Source organism: Pleurodeles waltl, chromosome 3_1, assembly GCF_031143425.1.
Source record: "Pleurodeles waltl isolate 20211129_DDA chromosome 3_1, aPleWal1.hap1.20221129, whole genome shotgun sequence".
Taxonomy (NCBI): Eukaryota; Metazoa; Chordata; class Amphibia; order Caudata; family Salamandridae; genus Pleurodeles; species Pleurodeles waltl.
The window spans coordinates 1,902,329,358-1,902,348,127 of NC_090440.1; the positions used below are offsets into that span (position 1 = coordinate 1,902,329,358).

The 18,770-nt window shown below is 43.0% G+C and overlaps 1 protein-coding gene across 4 annotated transcripts in view; it reads right to left on the minus strand.

Moving 5' to 3' along the window:
* The window catches only part of CDK15 (cyclin dependent kinase 15), a 426,090-nt gene that overhangs the window by 256,853 nt on the left and 150,467 nt on the right, over window positions 1–18,770 (minus strand). For all 4 annotated transcript variants that reach the window (XM_069226054.1, XM_069226053.1, XM_069226052.1 and 1 more), the window contains 2 exons: window positions 17,166–17,245; window positions 407–501 (listed from right to left, as the gene is read on the minus strand). In XM_069226054.1, coding sequence (XP_069082155.1) covers window positions 407–501; window positions 17,166–17,245 — 175 coding nt within the window. The remainder of the gene's footprint in view (window positions 1–406; window positions 502–17,165; window positions 17,246–18,770) is intronic.

Sequence of the window (18,770 nt, forward strand, 5' to 3'; positions counted from 1 at the left end):
AGCATGCTGAAAAAATACACACGCGTGACTTACTCAGATCTTTGTGTTGTGAATGAAAGACTACTTGACATGTCTTACATATGGATGCATCGCAGGTGGAGTTCTGGCAAGTCTTCCAATGTGTGAACACAAGCTTTTCAGACAAGAAGTCAAAAGCATTTGAAATTGGGGTAACATATGTATTTTAGCAGGGCTTAAATACAGAGCCTACAAGGAAATCAGGACTTCCCTAGATGCCATGTGTAGCTGAAGAGACAAGTAGAAACGAAGAAGAGTTAGTTGTAAGAAGAGGCATGTCTTTGGCCAAGAAGTGGACAAGTCATCTTACTCCACGAGCATCCTCTGTGTGGGCTTCAGATCCCATCCCGGGGATTAAAAGGAGATTAGTCATCGTCACACCACTCACCACATACTCAAAGACGAAGGTCAGGGACTCGCAGGTTTGGATGATATCGTGCAGGAGCACCACATTAGCGTGTTTTAGGCCTTTTAAGAGAGAACCTAAAAAACAAAGCCATCCGTGAGTTATTTGGTATCTGTGTCTTGTTTACAAATAAAGTGAACACTGTATTTATTTAGTTTAAACATTTCTGTGTGTCTTTGTATCTTAAGAAGATATTTTAGCCTTAGTGTGAGGCTAGAGGTTGTTTAGAAGATTATAAGCATCTTAAATATCTCGAACAGGGTGCACACAGTCTAATTCTTTCTCTGAAAAATATACACTTTGAGCTTATATTGATTTATTAAAGCATTTAACCCTGTAAAGCCATCTAGATTTACTGGACGCTGATAAAACTTGTCAGCCAGATTCACCCTCTCCCCGACCCAATTACTGCTTTCTTTCTCTGCGTTTTTATATGTCAACCCTAGTGCCCGGGCTTTCTCTGTTTTGAAAGCGATCATAATAGACATGCATTCACTTGACAGCCTATGCACAATTTTCTCAGGCTAAACTTGATTAAAATGTAGAATAGAAACTCAGGGCCTGATTTAGATATGGGCGGAAGGGTTACTCCATCACAACAGTGACGGATATCCTGTCCGCTGAAATCTAAATCGCATTGAAAATAATGGGATTTAGTTTTCGCCAGATGGAATATCCAGTAACCCATCGGCCAATATGTAAATCCGGCCTGCAGTCTCAAACGTAGGTCTCCCCAGTTTCTAGTTTGATACAACAGGCCTATATGGCCTCCAGCGTCACCCGCACTTTTTCTGCACTGTTGTTGTTCACTGTCTGCCCAGGGCCTTTTTGACCTCAGTTCGGACCCAGCAAATTGCAAACCAGTCTTGACCCTGCTCCCAATAGGAGCAGTCCAGCCCGAACTGCCAAGCCAGGTCCTCCCTGGATTCAAGCTAGCCTGGCTGATGAAGGGTGATACCCTGAAACCGGTCCTAGGATGCTTGTTTCCGGTCCAGGGAGTACCTGGCTTGGCAGTTCGGGCTGGACTGTTCCCATGAGGAACAGGGTCAAGACTGATTTGCATATGGCTGGGTCCAAACTGGGGTGACGTGGCAAGCAAAATAACAATGGATTAAACCCAGATCTATGACTGGGGGTAAGTGTTTGAAAAGTTTCAACACTCCGTCCATCATTTTATTTTGTTATTTTGCCTTGTGCGCCCTAAGTGGCTAGAGTATGCCCAGACGTGGGTCCCTTGCTTGCTGCGCCACTGGATTCAAGCTAGCCTGGCTGATGAAGAGTGATACCCTGAAACCGGTCCCAGGATGCTTGAATCCTATCCAGGGAGGACCTGGCTTGGCAGTTCAGGCTGGACTGCTCCTATTGGGAGCAGTGTCAAGACTGATTTGCATATAGCTGGGTCCGAACTGGGGTGACGTGGCAAGCAAAATAACGATACATTAAACCCAGATCTGTGACTGGGGGTGAGCGTTTGAAAAGTTTCCACACTCCGTCCATCATTTTATTTTGTGATATTGATATCGATAGATTCTAGATGGCCGCTATAAATGCAGGTAGATACACAGCGACCACCAGGGGCGGCTCCTCCGCTAGGGTGGAGGAGCGTCACCCAACTCCCCTCCCTGCCGAGGTGCTCCCAGCCAATCCTGACACTGCTCTGAGCAGTGTCAGGATTGGCCGCAGGGCAAGCTGGGAGCCTGTGCCTGCACTCAAGGATGGAGGAGCGCAGCGCAGTGTTAAGGTAAGTTTTTTTTATTTTTTATATTATTTTATTTCTCCCCCAATGCCGCGCTGTGTGACACCGCCCCTTTTCCCTCCCACAAGCCTCCACTGGTGGCCACTTTTGAATTGTTTTCTTTAGCACCAGAAAATTCATTCAAAGATGCCTGCAGTAGCGGAGCATGCTTGCGAAGCTGTCATGTAGTGAAAAAGCATTGGCAAAGACAATTTTTTATTTACCATACCACGTTCTCTATGTTAAATTAAGACACAAATGCTGACAGTATTCAGTAATAATAACAAGTTAACTGTGGGAGATGATAAACACATTGTAAAGGTAGGATAAATAAGAAGAAATGTAAAACAGAACCAACTCATCTTAAAGAATAACATTCTGATCTGGGTCTCTCCAACTAGTCATACCTATAAATATTCAGGAATAAATTTGATCTGTTGCGAATAATCCACTGTTGTGTTGCTGTAGTGCAGGCTACACCATCACACCTCATAACCATTGCATTGATTAATTAGTTGCACCAGCAATGGGTGCATAGTTGGTTTGGTAGGAACAGTTTGCAACAAACATTAGAAATAACCAATTTCAAAGCAGAAAATGAACACCATAAATTACCAGCCCACACAGGGAATGGTCTCCCTAACTGAGAACCAGCAATATATTCTTGATAGATATTTAAAATACTATCCTCCTCTCTCGTTTTACGCCCTTAAATTTTCATAATGTGGCCTTTCTCCTTACAACACTGGCATCACCTGGCAACAAAAGTTCTGCCTTATCCTGGCATTCAATAAATATATAACATAATTGAGACGATTAGCCTAATTACCACACTTTTGAAAGAGAAATTTAGATTAAAGCAGAAAATACTCCCAATTTACCTATCTGGGTGGGAAACTAAGATGCAATTACGCATGTTTCTAGACCCACTACTATTACAGTGTTTGACTCACAATGGTTTTGCAAGCCTATGTGCTCCTTCATTGTGCAGACAAAAGATGTATTGTTTAAATTCTCAAAACCGGATTCAAGGATTGAGGAAAAGCAAAACTTTCGAAGCGGCAAAGTATGCTTTAAAAGGCAGACCTTCCGGTAGTGGGGTGTAAGTTGTGATCAAGCAAAATGCACCACAAGTCTACACTCTTGTAAGTTTATGACTATTCACAAGCATTTGTCAGGAAATACCCTACAATGGAAGGGCAATTACAACTAGGATACTAATGGGGCGTCTGCCAAAAATCAGCAGGTTTCCCAACCTACAACCTATCAGTCTCCCCACCTCACCTAAAGGTAGGAAAATCACTAACTTTCCTACTTGCCGTCCGCAAACATCTCTCTCAACAGCATTAGAAGGCCTGCTCTATTTTAGGATTGACTTCCAGTACTGTTTTTAAGATCTTGCCCAGAAAAAGTTTTTGCTACATACACCTTTTTAACAGAAGAAAACCATAGATACACATAGATATGTACATATGGGGGCTTTCAGTAAACTCTCTTCATACTCTTGTCTGTTCATGTGTCATTCAAATTTGGCTTCCACCGTCCACATTGGACAGTGGGTCAGTCTTCTCAAGCCACTGTTTCTCTTCACAGTGAGTGATGAAAGTTTGCTTGTACATGTTGGCATACCTGCCTAAAAAGTAATCCACTTCAGTGCCAAGGCTGGCAGGGCAATCGCAATCGCTGCATTCATTTCTCCTTCCATTTCATGTTTTTTTATTAATTTATTTTTATGATGAGTAGTTTTTACATTTTTGTGCGTACATATGCACACCACTTTTAGATAGGGGTAATTTTAGGTTTCACTTGAGACAGCACATGCACTGTTTGCGATGAACTGTTGTTAATCTTATTTTCTTCCTTTTCATTGGTGAGCGCCTGTCAGCATGTGCCAGCTTGACTGTTTCCATGTGTTTGTTTTCTTTCCTGGAGCATGGACCAGGCACTGACTGATCTCTTGATTAGTGTTCTGCGCTGCTTGTGTTCGGATTGTGGCTTTTATGTTTTTTTTCCCTTTTCCTTGCAAAATAACTTGAAACCATAAAATGTGAAGCATGTGCTTCCCGGTATTTCCAAGAGCTGAATGCAAACAACTAACAAATCTTTGTTGCATGTGATCAATGTCTGACACATACATTGTGTCCACCTGTCGCTCTAATTGATGATGAAGCTGTAATCATATTGCCTTTGTGTAAGACTGTTGCCATACAGTATGTGTTTTTCTGAATTAACGTTTCCGGTTGTGACATATTTACTTACATGATGGTTACCTCTTTCATAGTTAAGAGGATGTTAATATTCAGATTTAAACGTGGTGTTTTCAAAAGGTCGATGTTTACCCTTACCTCCTTTTACCTCTACCTACCCCTAAACCCTAAAATCACCTTACCTTCAACTACCTCTACCCACCCCTAAACTCTAAACCCACCCATACCTCCCTTTACCACTATCCATCCCGAACCTTACAATCACCCTAACTTCCCTTCACCTCTACCCAACCCCAAAACTCTGAATTACCCTTACCTCCTGTCACCTCTACCCAACTTCAAACCCTAAAATCACCCTTAACTCCCTTTACCTCTACCCACCCAGAGCCCTAAAATCATGCTTACTTCCCTTTAACTCTATCCACCCTAAACTCTGAAATCACTTTTACCTTTCTTTAAATCTATCCAACCTGAACCCTGAAATCATCTTTACTTCCCTTTCCCTCTACCTACCCCAACCCCTAAAATCATCCTTAACTCCCTTTGCCTCTGCCCACCTGAACCTTCTATTCACCCGTACCTTCCTTTACCACTACTACAGAACCCAAAAATCCACCTTATCTTCCCTAAGCTCTACCCATTCTGAACCTTAAAATCACTCTTACGTCCCTTTACCTCAAACCCATACTGAACCCTAAAATCTCCCTTTTCTCTTTACCTCTACCCATCCTGAACCAAAAATCACCCATGCTTCCCTTTACCACTCCCTACTCCAAAACCTGAAATCATCCTTACCTCTCTTTAACTCTATCTATCCCTGAACCCTAAAATCACACTTGTCTCCCTTTACCTCTACACACCTCTGAACCCTAAAATCATCCTTACCTCCTTATTCTTCTACCCCCCTCTGAGCCCTAAAAGCATTTTTTCCTTCCTTCACCTCTAATTACCCTTGAACCCTAAAATCACCCTTAGCTCCATTTACCTCTACCCACTGCTGAACACTAAAATCATCCTTACCTCCCTTTACTTCTAACCACCTGGAACCCTAAATTCACCCTAAAAAGTATGTTGTTATAAAAGAAATACCTACCTGCACGGTAGAGGTACAAATAGTTACCTGAGTGGTACTTACTTGCATGGTAAAGACTGCTTGGTAAATTTCCTGAGTGGTGAAACCTGCATGGTAATTGCTGTTTCCCCTCAGGCAGGACACATTTTCACCCCTCTATAAACACTCTCTTGATTTCACCTTACATGTTTTGGGGGCACTGTTGGTTGTTTATGCATTGTGTTATCTTTGGTGGGCACCTTCACCTCTATGAAAGTTTGCCACTTCTCCCCTCCCCCCAAACCCTATACTTTAGGTCTTGCTTGAGACAGTGCATGGGCTGTCGCTTGAGAGATATTTTGTTCACTTACAGGGAGCTTAGAGCCTGCCCAATGCTTACCATTGGTTGGCTTCATCATCACTCTCATTTGTTTGCTTCTCTTTGGTCAAGGAATGCTGGCTTCACGTTCTCTGTGTGTTTGCCGTTACACTGGAGCATTGCTGAAGTACTGCTTCTTTTGCTCAGTGCCCTTCCTTTTCTTGCTGCTTTCAGAGGTATTTTTTCTCCTTTTTACTTGCACTCCCTTTCTCCTTCCCCTATCCTGCATTGCTGCTTGCCCCATCACCTACATCCAGCATTGTTTGTTTGGTCCACCCTCCCCCGTTGTTTGCTTGCCCCGTATGCCCCCTAACTCCTCCTCCTTCTTTGCTTGCCCCTCCTGACTGCTAGGGAAAAACACTAAGGGGCTGATTTAAGAGCCCCTAGCGCCTCCTTGTGCCACATTAGCGTCATTTTTTTTTAATGCTAAGGTGGCCCAAGGAGGCCATAACAGTCACACCAAATTTACAAAGTGGAGTAATGCATGCATTGCGCCACTTTGTAACCCTTTGCACTACATTATGCCTGCGCCTGGTATTATGTATGAAAAGGGGGCGTTCCCCGTTAGGGGGGGCCAACAAATGTCGCAAAGAAATCTAAGAGATTTCTTTGCATCATTTATTTTGGCACTTTCAGCGCCTGCTCATAGCAGGCGTTAAAAGGAGGCATGCCATTGTTTTCAATGGGCCTCAATGAGCTTTGCAGCATTAGCGTCAAAATTGTTGACACTAATCCTGCAAAGCTCCGAACTATTGCCAAAAATGTTGATGCTAGTTTCCCTAACTACCGTCCTGGTGCGCCATATCTTAGATACGGTGCACACATGGTGGCGTTAGGGGGTGCTAAGGTGTGCAAGAAAAGTGGCACTGCACTGTGTGCAGAACCACTTTTCTAAAATCAGTGCCTAAAAGTCTTGCCAATGGGTTGCAAGATGCTACAAACATGCAGAAGGTGCTGCGCTCCCTTCACTGCATGGCCTTTTTTGAGCTGTCTTTGTGTGGGACCAACATGGCAAAATTCAGCTCAGAGGTAGACCATTTAAACAAGTGAGTTTTTACCTTGAATGCCTTTTATGAGTTTCAACAATTTCTTGTTGATTTGTTTGCTGACGAGGTGTGATTGTCAATTGTTCTGTTTGATTTTGTGTGAAGGCTGGGAATAATTCCATACTATGAAAACAAATCACTAGCCCTCGTGGTCAGCTCTGGCTGCGTCATAGCACTTTTTCCCTAACTTTCAGCCACACAGCATAGCAGCCGAGCTGCTATACAACATGGCTAAAAGACATTGGCTAAGCCAATAGCGCTTGCATAGGCAAGGCCTACTGGATTTGCCAATGCTCATTACTTTTAAACTTTCTAAGTCTCTTGCATATATTTCAACGGTTAGTCCTGTTGACTATGCTTTTTTGTTTATATCAATCACTATGCAATGCATGGAAGCTGCAGGAAAAAGACAACAATGTCCCCTATGTACTAGGAGAACTCTAGCAATGTGTCATAACAATTCCACGACAGTTTGTTTCTGAATAACAAAAAATAATGATAAGCCTAAATGTGCTGCCATGAAGGACTTGGAAAAGTTTTTTATTTGCAGTGATTTATCTAAGAAGAACAGAGGTCAGGCTTGCTCATTGGTATTCCCTGTGATACGGTATGAATGCAAAAATTGGCCAGTGAAGAAGTAGAACAGAACAGATGCCTTTGAACTATGGTATTAGAGGGCACTTCTAAGTATACCACGGACCCCAAGGAATACAAACACATTTATCTTTGATCAAATCAAGGCAAAGCCTTCACAGGAAGCTGACATGATAAGATTGAAGCTCTCATGTTTGGACACATAAAGCAAGGACCCAGTTCCTTGGCAAAGACTGTAATGCTGTAAAACTTCAAAGGAAAAGGAGGAGCAGGATGACTAGCAGCAAAGTGGTGGGGCTCATTCACAACCACATTGAAAACGCCATAGAGAAGAAACAAAGGGAAGACAGGGCACTTTGGGGACAGTCTATCAACATGGGCACCAAGATTCATCATTGAGGTGATGGCACCGATTGGTTGGGTGATCTGTCCATGCAAGGTGTGGAGGGAAGGGCTCAATGGGAAGGGGTTTGAGAACTATGGACAAAACAATTAAATGTGCAAATTCACATTTCTGCATCGTTTTCTCACTACTTGAATCAATCTGTAATCAAACCAAAATAAAGAACTGTTTAGGATATTGTGAGAAATAACCGAGGCATTAAAGTAGGCTCTTGTCATCTGTGATCAATGTGCAAAAATAGGATGACCTTTTTTTGAGAATGAGAACCTGAAGATCGGGGATGCTATTAATGAAAAGCTGTACATGACATTTGGCACCCCAACTGGACCTACAAACCGCCTTCTCGTCCTTTGAAGCACTGTCTCATGCAAGTGCACAAAGCAGATGATATAATGAAAGCATCAAATATCTCTTTGGAAAATTGTCCAGAATATATACTTTACTACCACATTCCTAGGCATAACCCATAGATAAAAAGAATTATAAATGTTTAATTCCAACAAGGATTAGAACTGGTTGCCATAAGACACACCATAATCACACCCTTACTAAAGAAATAATCAGCCAGCCCATTAAAAGCAGCAAACTAAAGATCCACCTGAAATCGCCACTTTATTAGAAAAACCCAGGATGGTGAACTACACAATAGCTAAAAGAATCTGTAGAATTATATAATAGTCTACACAATATATAATCAGGATTTCGACTAGCGAGAGTGGCAGAAAACACAGTAGTCGATGTCACAGATGGGCATTGTCCTCTTTGATATGGGGCAACCGGAATCCCTAATCTAATCATTCCACAGTATACACCATAGTGCACCATAACATTTTATTGGAGTGCCTAAAATAATGTCCTGGATCATGTAAAGGGTCTGCCACTGGTGCTGAATATTCTTATGAAATCGCAGTCAGTAAATCTGTATTTTTCATGTTGAGCCTCAAGGACCTCCACAGCCACCTTCGTTTCAATATGGACATAGAACAAATGGTCCAAGGTGCCTCTAAGCATGACCTATTGTTCCAGACATATGCAGATGATATCCAACTACACATCCGTCTGGGCAGTCAAACAGAACCCAACCAAAATATCAGTAGATGTTGAGAACATATATGGCTCTGGATGAGGAACTTTTTAGCAGAATGCCATGATCTACCGTATGAGAGGTTGCAGAGAGGTCAAGAAAAATCAGGGCTCACTACTGGTATTCAACAAAGAGGATAAGGAGATTCTCTAGTAACAATAACATCTATTTTCTGTCAATAGCACCAAGAGACCTCCTGGAGGTGAATGTGCGCTGTCCAAATACGTTGCTTATAAAGTTCTAAATGTACCTAAAGCTTGGCATAGCTCTAAAACAAAAGTGTGCAATAAAGGTCAAAGGGCGAAGGAACCATGACAGATTTTCCGTAATCTAAAGTTGAAACATTTACATAGTTATACTAAAATTCGGATTTAGCTATACCTTTGTGGAATTATGGTGGACTTCATTGATCTACAGGGTGTGATTGTAAGCATTGGATTTGTTAGCAAGCCCTATTACTTAATTATCTTTCACAGGCTTTGACATGTAGAAGAACAAAGCAATTGTAAATACTTCCCTGACCCCCTTTAACCGTTTTTCCTGTTTGTAAAATCCTCCTATTGGCTTATGTGAAAGGGTACCTTACAGGCCACCTTTCATTCCCAAAAGCAAACAAACTTGTCTTTCCTAATTTTTGGTTTGAATACCTTCATTTTACTGCAACTTGCATGGATATATCCACCTACAATCATGCCTCAAGAGAGCTGACTTCACACTGTTCAGTCAATAAATGTTTATTAAGACAAATAAGGGGTCATTATGAGTTTGGCGGACGGAAAAGTCAGTCCGCCAAACTCCCAGTGTCAGGTTGCCGCCAGTGCAGCTGCCTTCCCGTGGGCCCCATTAGGACTTTCCCACTGGGTCAGTGGGCAGAAACAGCAGAAACAGTCTACAACATTGACGCCAGCTCATAATTGAGCCGGCGGCAATGCTGCAGTGCGTAAGGTGCACCAGCACCTGTCACGCTGTTCACGTCCAATGAACAGCGCAACGGGGCTGGCCATGAGGGTAGCTGGGCTGGCCATGCCAAGTGCATGGGGAGTGCAGAGGCCCTCCTTGGACCCCCTGCACATAATCTCCGCCAGCCTTTACATGGTGGTGCTACAGCCATGTCAAAGCTGACAGATATGGGAGTCATAATCCCCAGGATGGCGCTGCTTGCAATGCTGCCCTGGCGGATGAGGACCGTCAGCACTGCCAGTCCCTCCAGGGTCATAATGACCCCCATAGTCTTCAAAACAATTAAAACATACATTTAAACATCCTAAAATACACATAACAAAACCCTCCTAAAACCTCTAGGGTACATACGATCTGGTCATAAAATTCATAAAATCAGCCTATACAATAATTCTTTCTAAAAACATCTTTAACTTTTTGCAACCAGTGACACTGCCATACAGGTAAATAATCAATATAAAACAAGAAGCCCTCTCATAGTCCCATTGAAAATCCTCTCACAGCAATCATACATCTCCCTATTGCACTAGCAACATCCAGGTAACGCATGTCTGTTATCAATGTGACAGCTAATGCACAATTAAAAGTACCATATTTTAAAAACAAAGAATTCACACACTGTGATTGGATATAGACTGAGCATTTAATAATTGGTGTATGGCCTCTTGGACCCATGTCCCACAACTCTGGACAGCGCAAGATAATCTGTTAATCTGTAAGAAGTGAGAGAAGAAAAGAGGAAGATACAAATACATCCGCCGGCTACCACCAAAGCAGGTGAGGCAACCATGCATAAAGTCCCACACATTATCAGATAATCCAACCAAGCAAATAAGCTCTAGCTGGAACCAGATCGGACAAAGCCACCACATTCATCAGTAAAGACAAACCCCACACAGAACTTCATCACACTGACATGCAGAAACAGAGATGCAATGTAGTCAGCCTAATATGTACTACCCTGCCCCTATCACAACACATGCCTGCTTACATACAGAGTCAAGTCACAGTGACAGGTCTGGAGCACCTCCAATGGTTCAAGGCACAGAGCCAATCAATGCTTCTCACATAAGCCTAACTATAACCATGTATGCTGCCAAACATGAACACATGCTCTCTGGCTCGCACCGAACGGCCAAGGAGACCCAGCAAGTAAAGGTTGGACATGCGCCAGAAGGGACAAGTTAACTGCATAAACAAGCTGCAGCATATAGCAATTCCGACAAAGATTCCCGGTATGAAAGTCCAGCACGGCCAGACTGGGAACTCAAAGCAGCCCTTGTGCCTTTTTCTGACCAGCACCCTGGGGTGGGCAGGGGGTACCTTTGCACACACAGTGAGGTCTTAAAACTGTGCCTGCAAAGGTACCACGCACAGTTTTAAGACCTCATTGGGGTGTGCAAGCGCAAGCTTGATGCTGTTTTGGGGGCTCAATTCACAGCACTGCTGCAAAACTGGCCCCCAGTCACAAAACCAGCCCCCACTGCTCCAAAACCGGCCCCCATCCTTCCAGCACTCCTGGAAAACGCCCGATGCCCGATACGGCCATTCCGGCCCTGAAGTCCAGCTTGCAAGGTGGTGGACAAGGTAACTATTCATGCAAGCTCCATCTTGCATCTTATTGATATAAATGTCAACAGCATTACATAGGACTCGGAAGCCGCCAGCAGGCCCTTACCCCAACGCCGGTCATACACCAACCGACAAGACAATTATTACGTTGGAAGAAGTATTTATTTTATATATTTTCATTCAAAACAAATACTGTTAATCAATTTTATGGAAATCATTTTTATGCAAATTACTCTCTTAAAAACATTTCACTGCAACTCTACATTCATAAATACAGTTATAGGTACTTTTTACTTTGTAACCATAAATCATTTTTGACAGGATCCCTTCCTGTCCTGAACCTCCTTTGGACCACACAGGGACTGGTCGTCACCTGTATCCCTAGGGGGGGCTGTACCCCTGCTTCCTCTGTTCCTTGCCCCCATGCTCAGGGTTTCGCCCCCTCTCCAAACACCAATCAGCCAAGGGGTGTACCGGGGCGGCCCAGGGCATGAGCCCAGTGACCACCCCAGTGATCTGGGCTCCCTACCCCCAATCTGGTGTGTCCATCCGCAGGTTGGTCCAGAACTTCAGGATCCTATCTCTGTTGTTATACCGGGGCCCCACCCGTGGGGTCCCCTCTGTTGCTTTAGGTTACTTTAGTCTCTCTTCTTCCGCCTAATACTAAGGAGAGGGTGGGTGGGTCAACAAAAAGCCTGACCGTTCAGGCCGCCGCGCCAGGACGAAGAAGGCCGAGCCTTCTGGGGGGGGCGCTTTTATGCCCCCCACTGGCTCGCGGTGGCCCAAACTGGTCTGACTCCGTCGTTGGACCGACGTTCTCCCAAGTGGTGCAACTTCTGCTCCCACGCCTCGCGAGGCGTGCGAGCGGAAGCCGCAGGCCTGCCCGCGCACAACTAGTGTGAGGGTCCGGTCCCCGACCCCTAAGTGGCCGCGCTCCCCCCATGTTGGGGGGCGCTTTTCCAGAGTCACGACCGTGGCAGCTACCGACTATGCAAATGGCAACAGAATACAAATGCATAACTAAACGTTTTAAACATCTCTATTGCCTCTGGCTGAATCGTCAATGAAGGGAGACTGGTTTTGTTTGACACAGCATTTTTCAAAGAGAGTGATGCCAATACCCTCAGAGAGAAGGACACTTGCCTGGCACACTACACAGTATTGGAATACCTCAATAGTGCACCTTGAGAAATTCAGAACATTAATTTTAATGAAGATCTTCCCGGAACACTCTTTCAGGAAGTCACGCTAGCTTGCTTTACTAGTTCAGTTTGAAGTGTGTGCTTATACCCAATCACTGTCTTCTATGGCATCTTTGATATTATCACTGCAACATTTGCAATACAATGGTTGATAAGAAAATTCACCATGGCAAGGGCGCGAGTTATAGTTACATTAGGGTGCGAGTTATAGTTACTTGAAATAAATGTAACTATAACTGCAGAATTTCTATGGTTTTGTATGAGTATATTCAGAACCCAACTATAACCTCCCTGTAACCTTTCTTTTCAGTGATTTTTAAAAATATCCTATTTAACACACATATATACATATGTATGTGTGTGTGTGTGTTAAATAGAATGTTAAAAATATATAGTTTAACAATAAATAATATATATTGAAATTGTATTTTACTATACTTTTTAAATGTAAATATTTTACTATACTTTTTAAATTTAAGAATAAATGTAACTTAAAAAAAAAATTACTTTATTCTATACGTGACTTTTTTTCACTTGTAATTCATAATAAGTGAATACAAACATTTAACTTCACTTTAGGTGTTTCTTAAATAATTATTAAAAAATAGTGTTTACTTAATGTAATATACTTAAACTAAGCATTTATTTCAAAATTTTATTTGATTAATCTGTAGCATTTTTTATTTTGTGAAGCACTTAACATACATATAAAAACATAATTTACATTAATATTGTGGATAGAAATGTTTGTTTATTTTTTTTTTAAGTTTAGTTTTCATTTTTCTTGTACTTTACACTAGCCACATCTCCACCCTGGCAGCAGAGCACTTCCTATGGCAAAGCTTTGGTAAAAGCTAAAAAACTTTAATAAATGTAACTTAAAAAAATTATTTAAACATTTTTACATTGAATATTAATGTAGATTAATTTTATATATAAATCTAAAATATAGAAAAAATAAAAAACAGTTACAGCATTAATAACAAGTTAGGTTTACAGTTTATTCTGAACATATTGAATTAAATTTAAAATTTAATGAAGATTAAAAATAAATCCCTTGTACAGTATAACATTGTGATATTATGTTATGTATTATAATTAGAAAACGTATATAGAATTAATTAGAAATAATTATATTTATTGAACATTAATGTTACATTCACTTTTAAATTAAAAATAGTTATTAAACATAAAACCATAATTGTTTTATTTTTAGATTCTTTAGCATAAATTACATGTATTTATATGTGTAACTAGTTTTAATAATTTATTTAAATATTTTTTTCTATGGGTTTTATTTTAAGTCTCTACTTCCATTATTTTCTATGGGATGATGGTACAATACCTGTAGTTGGCCATGGGTGGTGCTGCACTTACTCCAGCTCTGAGCTGGAGCACATTTGAGACTGCTGTGGGTCCTTTTTGGCTGTAGTAACTTTAGAAGTCAAGGTTGTGTATAGCAATAAGCTTACTTTTGTGAGTAGGGGAATGTCCCTCCCTAGACCTCTCCTTAATCCTCCCTAATCCATTGTTACTCCTGCCTAACCTCCCACCATTTAGTAGTAAGTAACCCCCTTTTTCCAGCCACTCTCACTAGTCCCTTCCACAATTACTAATAAGTAGTAAACTTACATTAGTGAGGTTCTCCCAATCGAAAAATAGAAGATGAGGTGGAGATTCACACTCATAGGTCTGAAAACTGCAATTTTAGTATTTAAGAAGTACTACTTTACGAACTACAAAATGTCGTTTGTGAATCAGGCCCCTAGGTGTGCATTTCTCGCTCTCCTGTTTTGCATGAAAGGCCCGAAAGATAGCAGCTTTGTTTTTCATTTTTGGTGCGTGATTTAGAGTGTGGAGGCAGTCAGAAGCCATATGAAAGCTCAGCGAGAGTCTGAGGCGACGGACAGCCAGGTATCTGGTTCGAGCCTGGCTCGATCTTTTAGTGGCTTACTCAACTCTAGATACAGGAGTAAATGTGCTTGTGTATATTTATCGTTGTGAATAAGGCCCGTTCTATGCACCCCAGATGGAAAAAATAAAGGCAGGTCACTTAGGGCTAGGTTCAACATACCTCATGACATGTCACCAGGCAGTTGTTTCGAAGTTAAACAAGGTCACATTATATTGTCTCTTTTCTGTTTATCTTCCCGTAACTGAAAAGAGCCTTCCAACTTCGATCTCCAGCTGCCCTCTAGTGGCCCATTTAAAGTTTTCTCATGCAGCGCTGGGCGTTCATGTATTTAATTATAAGATACATGCACAGGGTAAGAAAGATACTCTTAGAGAGAGCGAGCTAGAGAGGCATGGGAGACAGTGGCGAAAGAGAGAGTTGAAGGCTGTAGAGAGAAAAAGGGAGCGGTGGCTGGTATGAGTCATTTTCCAGGGTTGCTTTTAATTGCCTAGTCAGTCCGGACATGGTACTGTCAAGGTTTACTGGGTGGAGGGATGGATGACGGGAAGTGCTATGTTCTGTTACACTTTTTTTTGTATATGGCAGCATTCACCCTTTCGATGATCTCTTGGCTGCTGCTTCCTGGTTATCCCAAAGGTGGGAGGTCTGTAGGCAGGATGGGAGGTAGTCTCGCAACCTTCCATTGAAGCCCTGTGAATGTGGTGCCAAGGAAGCCGAGACCAATATCCTAGCACTCCAGCTGCAAAGCACACAGTGCGCATTCCGACGCCGCTGAGCAAGTGGGACCATGCATGGGCAGTGCTGGAGCCCCCCCCGTGACCACTGGCACTGCCTTCCCACCAGCCTTTTCATGGCAGCTCCCTACCATGAAAAGGCTGGTGGAAAGAGGGGTTGTAATCAGCCAGGTAGCACTGAGTTCAGCACTGCCATGGCTGGTTACAAGCCCAATCACTGTCACCCCGTTGGGATCTTTACGCAGATCCATCTGCCAATCATGTATTGTGGCAGTTGAACCACCACAGACGCAGCAGTCTGACCGCCACCGTGGGGCTGGGGCTCCTAGGACCACCAGCCTCAAAATGAGGCCATCAGTCTCTTTATTGGAGCACCACTCAAGACCCCATGCAGAGCACCAACACTTCCCACATAGGCTTTATTTCTACCATATACACTACCGAAAATGAGCACATGTTCAGGCTTGTACCAGAAGGTCCAGAGAACCCCTCAATTCAAAGCGCTGAGGTGCAGAGGGCCAGTGTCCACAGCAACTGTACCCACAAGCTCTAGCTTGCACCAAATGAAACAAAGCTCCTTTCACTGGCTCAGGGACATTGTGTTACCTGGGCTGACATTAATACGTTCCTTGTTACTGCGTTAATGTAGTCCATGCACCATCTATGCGTATTCCCTGTCCTGGCGATACTGTATTCTCAAAACTGTACCTGAGAAGGCTACAAGAGCAGGCACCTCATGTCTATTCCATCTCCCCGACAGATACATTTATTTTTAGAGCCTGAGTCGTTTTTTTGAAGGACAAGAGCTTAAAAGGGAGAGCCAGAAGTGCCCCTAAACAAAGGCTGAGAGCATAGCCGGATGGCATGGCATTTTGCATTTGTTTCCCTAAGTTGAAATGTATTCCCAGATGTGGGTCCCATGCTTGCTATGTCACTGGATTCAAGCTACCCTGGTTGATGAGGGGTGATACCTTGAAACCGGTCCCAAGATGCTTGTTTCCGGTCCAGGGAGAACCTGGCCTGGAAGTACAGGCTTGACTGTTCCCAGGTGGAGCAGGGTCAAGACTGATTTGCATATGACAAACTGGGGTTGCATGGTGGGCAAAAAAACAATTGATTGGAATGTGGCCTGAGCAATTGCCATTGACTGAAATTAATTTAAGCATTCTACCTCTCCCTTGTTGTTTTTGCATTTGCTGGCCTGGAATACACCTCCCTCTAACTATTTTGTGCCTGACCTCCTCCTGTAATGTGGAAATGCCTGGAAGGAGATTCCCTGCACTGAGTCATTGGAGATATGGATTTTGAACATGGCAAATCTAATGATTTGCCTTGCCCTTGAACTAGGTAAGAAATTATTCTACAAAGTTACTTCTTTGTATTCATCTGGGATTAGGCCAAAAGCTCCGCAAGACAAGTACAGAGCAATGTAACCAGAACACACCAATTTTCTGTATCCCCCAACTGGGACAGGGCCTAGAACCTAGAACATCCGTTATGTTGTGCTTTGCTAGGAAGTTGTAGTCCAGCTTTACTACTCCGGAGACAAGATGAGCTGTCTGACTCTTAGAAAAGCTCAGCTGATATAAGCCTCTTTGGATTCAATAGGAAGACGGCTTATACTCCAACCTATGATAAAAGTGCAGAATTGCAATAAATTGTGAATTAAGTTCAATTGAAAATGTAGAGATGAAGCAGCTCAATGTAACTGGCTACAACCCGCAGGATGATTTCACTACACTGTAATTTGTACCATCCAATGTGCACCTCTATTGTAAAGTATATTAACCAGCACAAGTATAAGGCTACGCAACTGAAACAATGTAAATGCACATATGTGACAAGCATATATCTTTTACCTTCTCGGATGGCTGTGAAAGGCACCCCCTCCTCCGTCTTCATGCTGATGACCTTCATAGCCACAAGCTGACCATTTATCCTAAAGGGAGGTAAGTAGAATTAAGGCAGTAACCTGCTACATGGACACAAAGAGATGTTTCATTTACTTTGCAGTATGTTCATGACATTTTTGTTTAAATCTCTTTATTTAATGAAATAACCACAATTATCATATACAATCAAGCGTCTTGGTGCTACCAAAATGACGTGACAATGTATTGTCCACTGATTCAAAAGAAGAAGAATTAAGAAGAAAAAGAAAGGAAAAAAGGTGTCAGTCCTGAACACAACAGGGGGTGTGACGGTGCAGGAGGATCTGAATGGCTTACTAAGACCGGGTGGTGGGGAGCGAGCCAACTGATCATTGACGGCATTCTGAACTGTGTGGTGAACTTTGTGGATTGTGGTAAAGTGGGGGGAGAGGCACAAGGGGGCATAAGGAGGAGTTGCAGCACTGCAGGAAGGAGAGCGTCTCCTTAGTAATTATATATGTGAGTTTAATATATTACAGCCCTCTTGTTTGTTATGGGGGGGGGGGGACAATGAAAGAATGAAAGAGGGCACCAGTGCTGATCATTTAAACCTGTCAGTCGTTGTGAAAGTCCCTCGCCAACTCCTCCCACCAACACATCGCGGTTGAGTCCACTTCAAGACCAGTCCTCCTCATCCATTGCATAGTATTTCTTATGCGTTGCTTGTACAATAAATATCATATAATATGTTGCAAATGTTGTTTGATCTAGGGTCTATGTATGTGTTTTGGAGCTCCCTGTCCAGTTTACTGTCATTACAGCGTCAAGAGCTTGAGTCAGCTTGTGAGCTCGTCACATGACTATGACAATTATGTAGAACTAGGGCCACCCCCAGATTCATGGTGGACGAGTGTCATCTTTGGTTTTGAGTGATGTGACGAGTGCGTCCCATATGTCCAGTTCTTTGATCAGCACCCCTCTATCCCTAGGCGAGTGCAGCACTTGTGCTTCCGTTCTCGCCCACTTCAGCATATCCCTCCACTGACGGGCATCCGGCGCGTTTGGGGCTTTCCATTGCTTTTCTATTAAGCGTTTGAATAGTATAAAAGCCAATTCGATGCATCTTTGTACTTGTTTTTTTCCTTTCAATTTTGGGTGGATGCCCAATAAAGAGGATGCCGGCGTGGGAAAGAGCGGGCGCCCCATCAGTTCAGCTGTCAGCGCAGTGATGTCCTGCCAGGCCCTGTGTATCGGTGGGCATTCCCATATCATGTGGTAAAAGGTAGCGTTGGGATCACCACATCTGGGGCCCTCTTGGACAGACTTAGGAAACATGCGCTTCAGCCTACCCGGAGACAGATAAGTCTGGTGCAGATAATTAAATTGCGTGAAGCGGAATCTGGGGTTGCGAGATACTGTGCGTGTTAGATTGAGCGCAGTGCTCCATTCTTGTGGAGTTAGCGGAGCAGGTAGTACCTGGTCCCATCTGATCTTCGCTTGGGGCTGAGCTACCTCTGGATTACCCAATAAGGCTTTGTATATGTGAGATATGCTGCAATGACCTCCTGGGCCAGCTAATAATTTGTGCAGTAT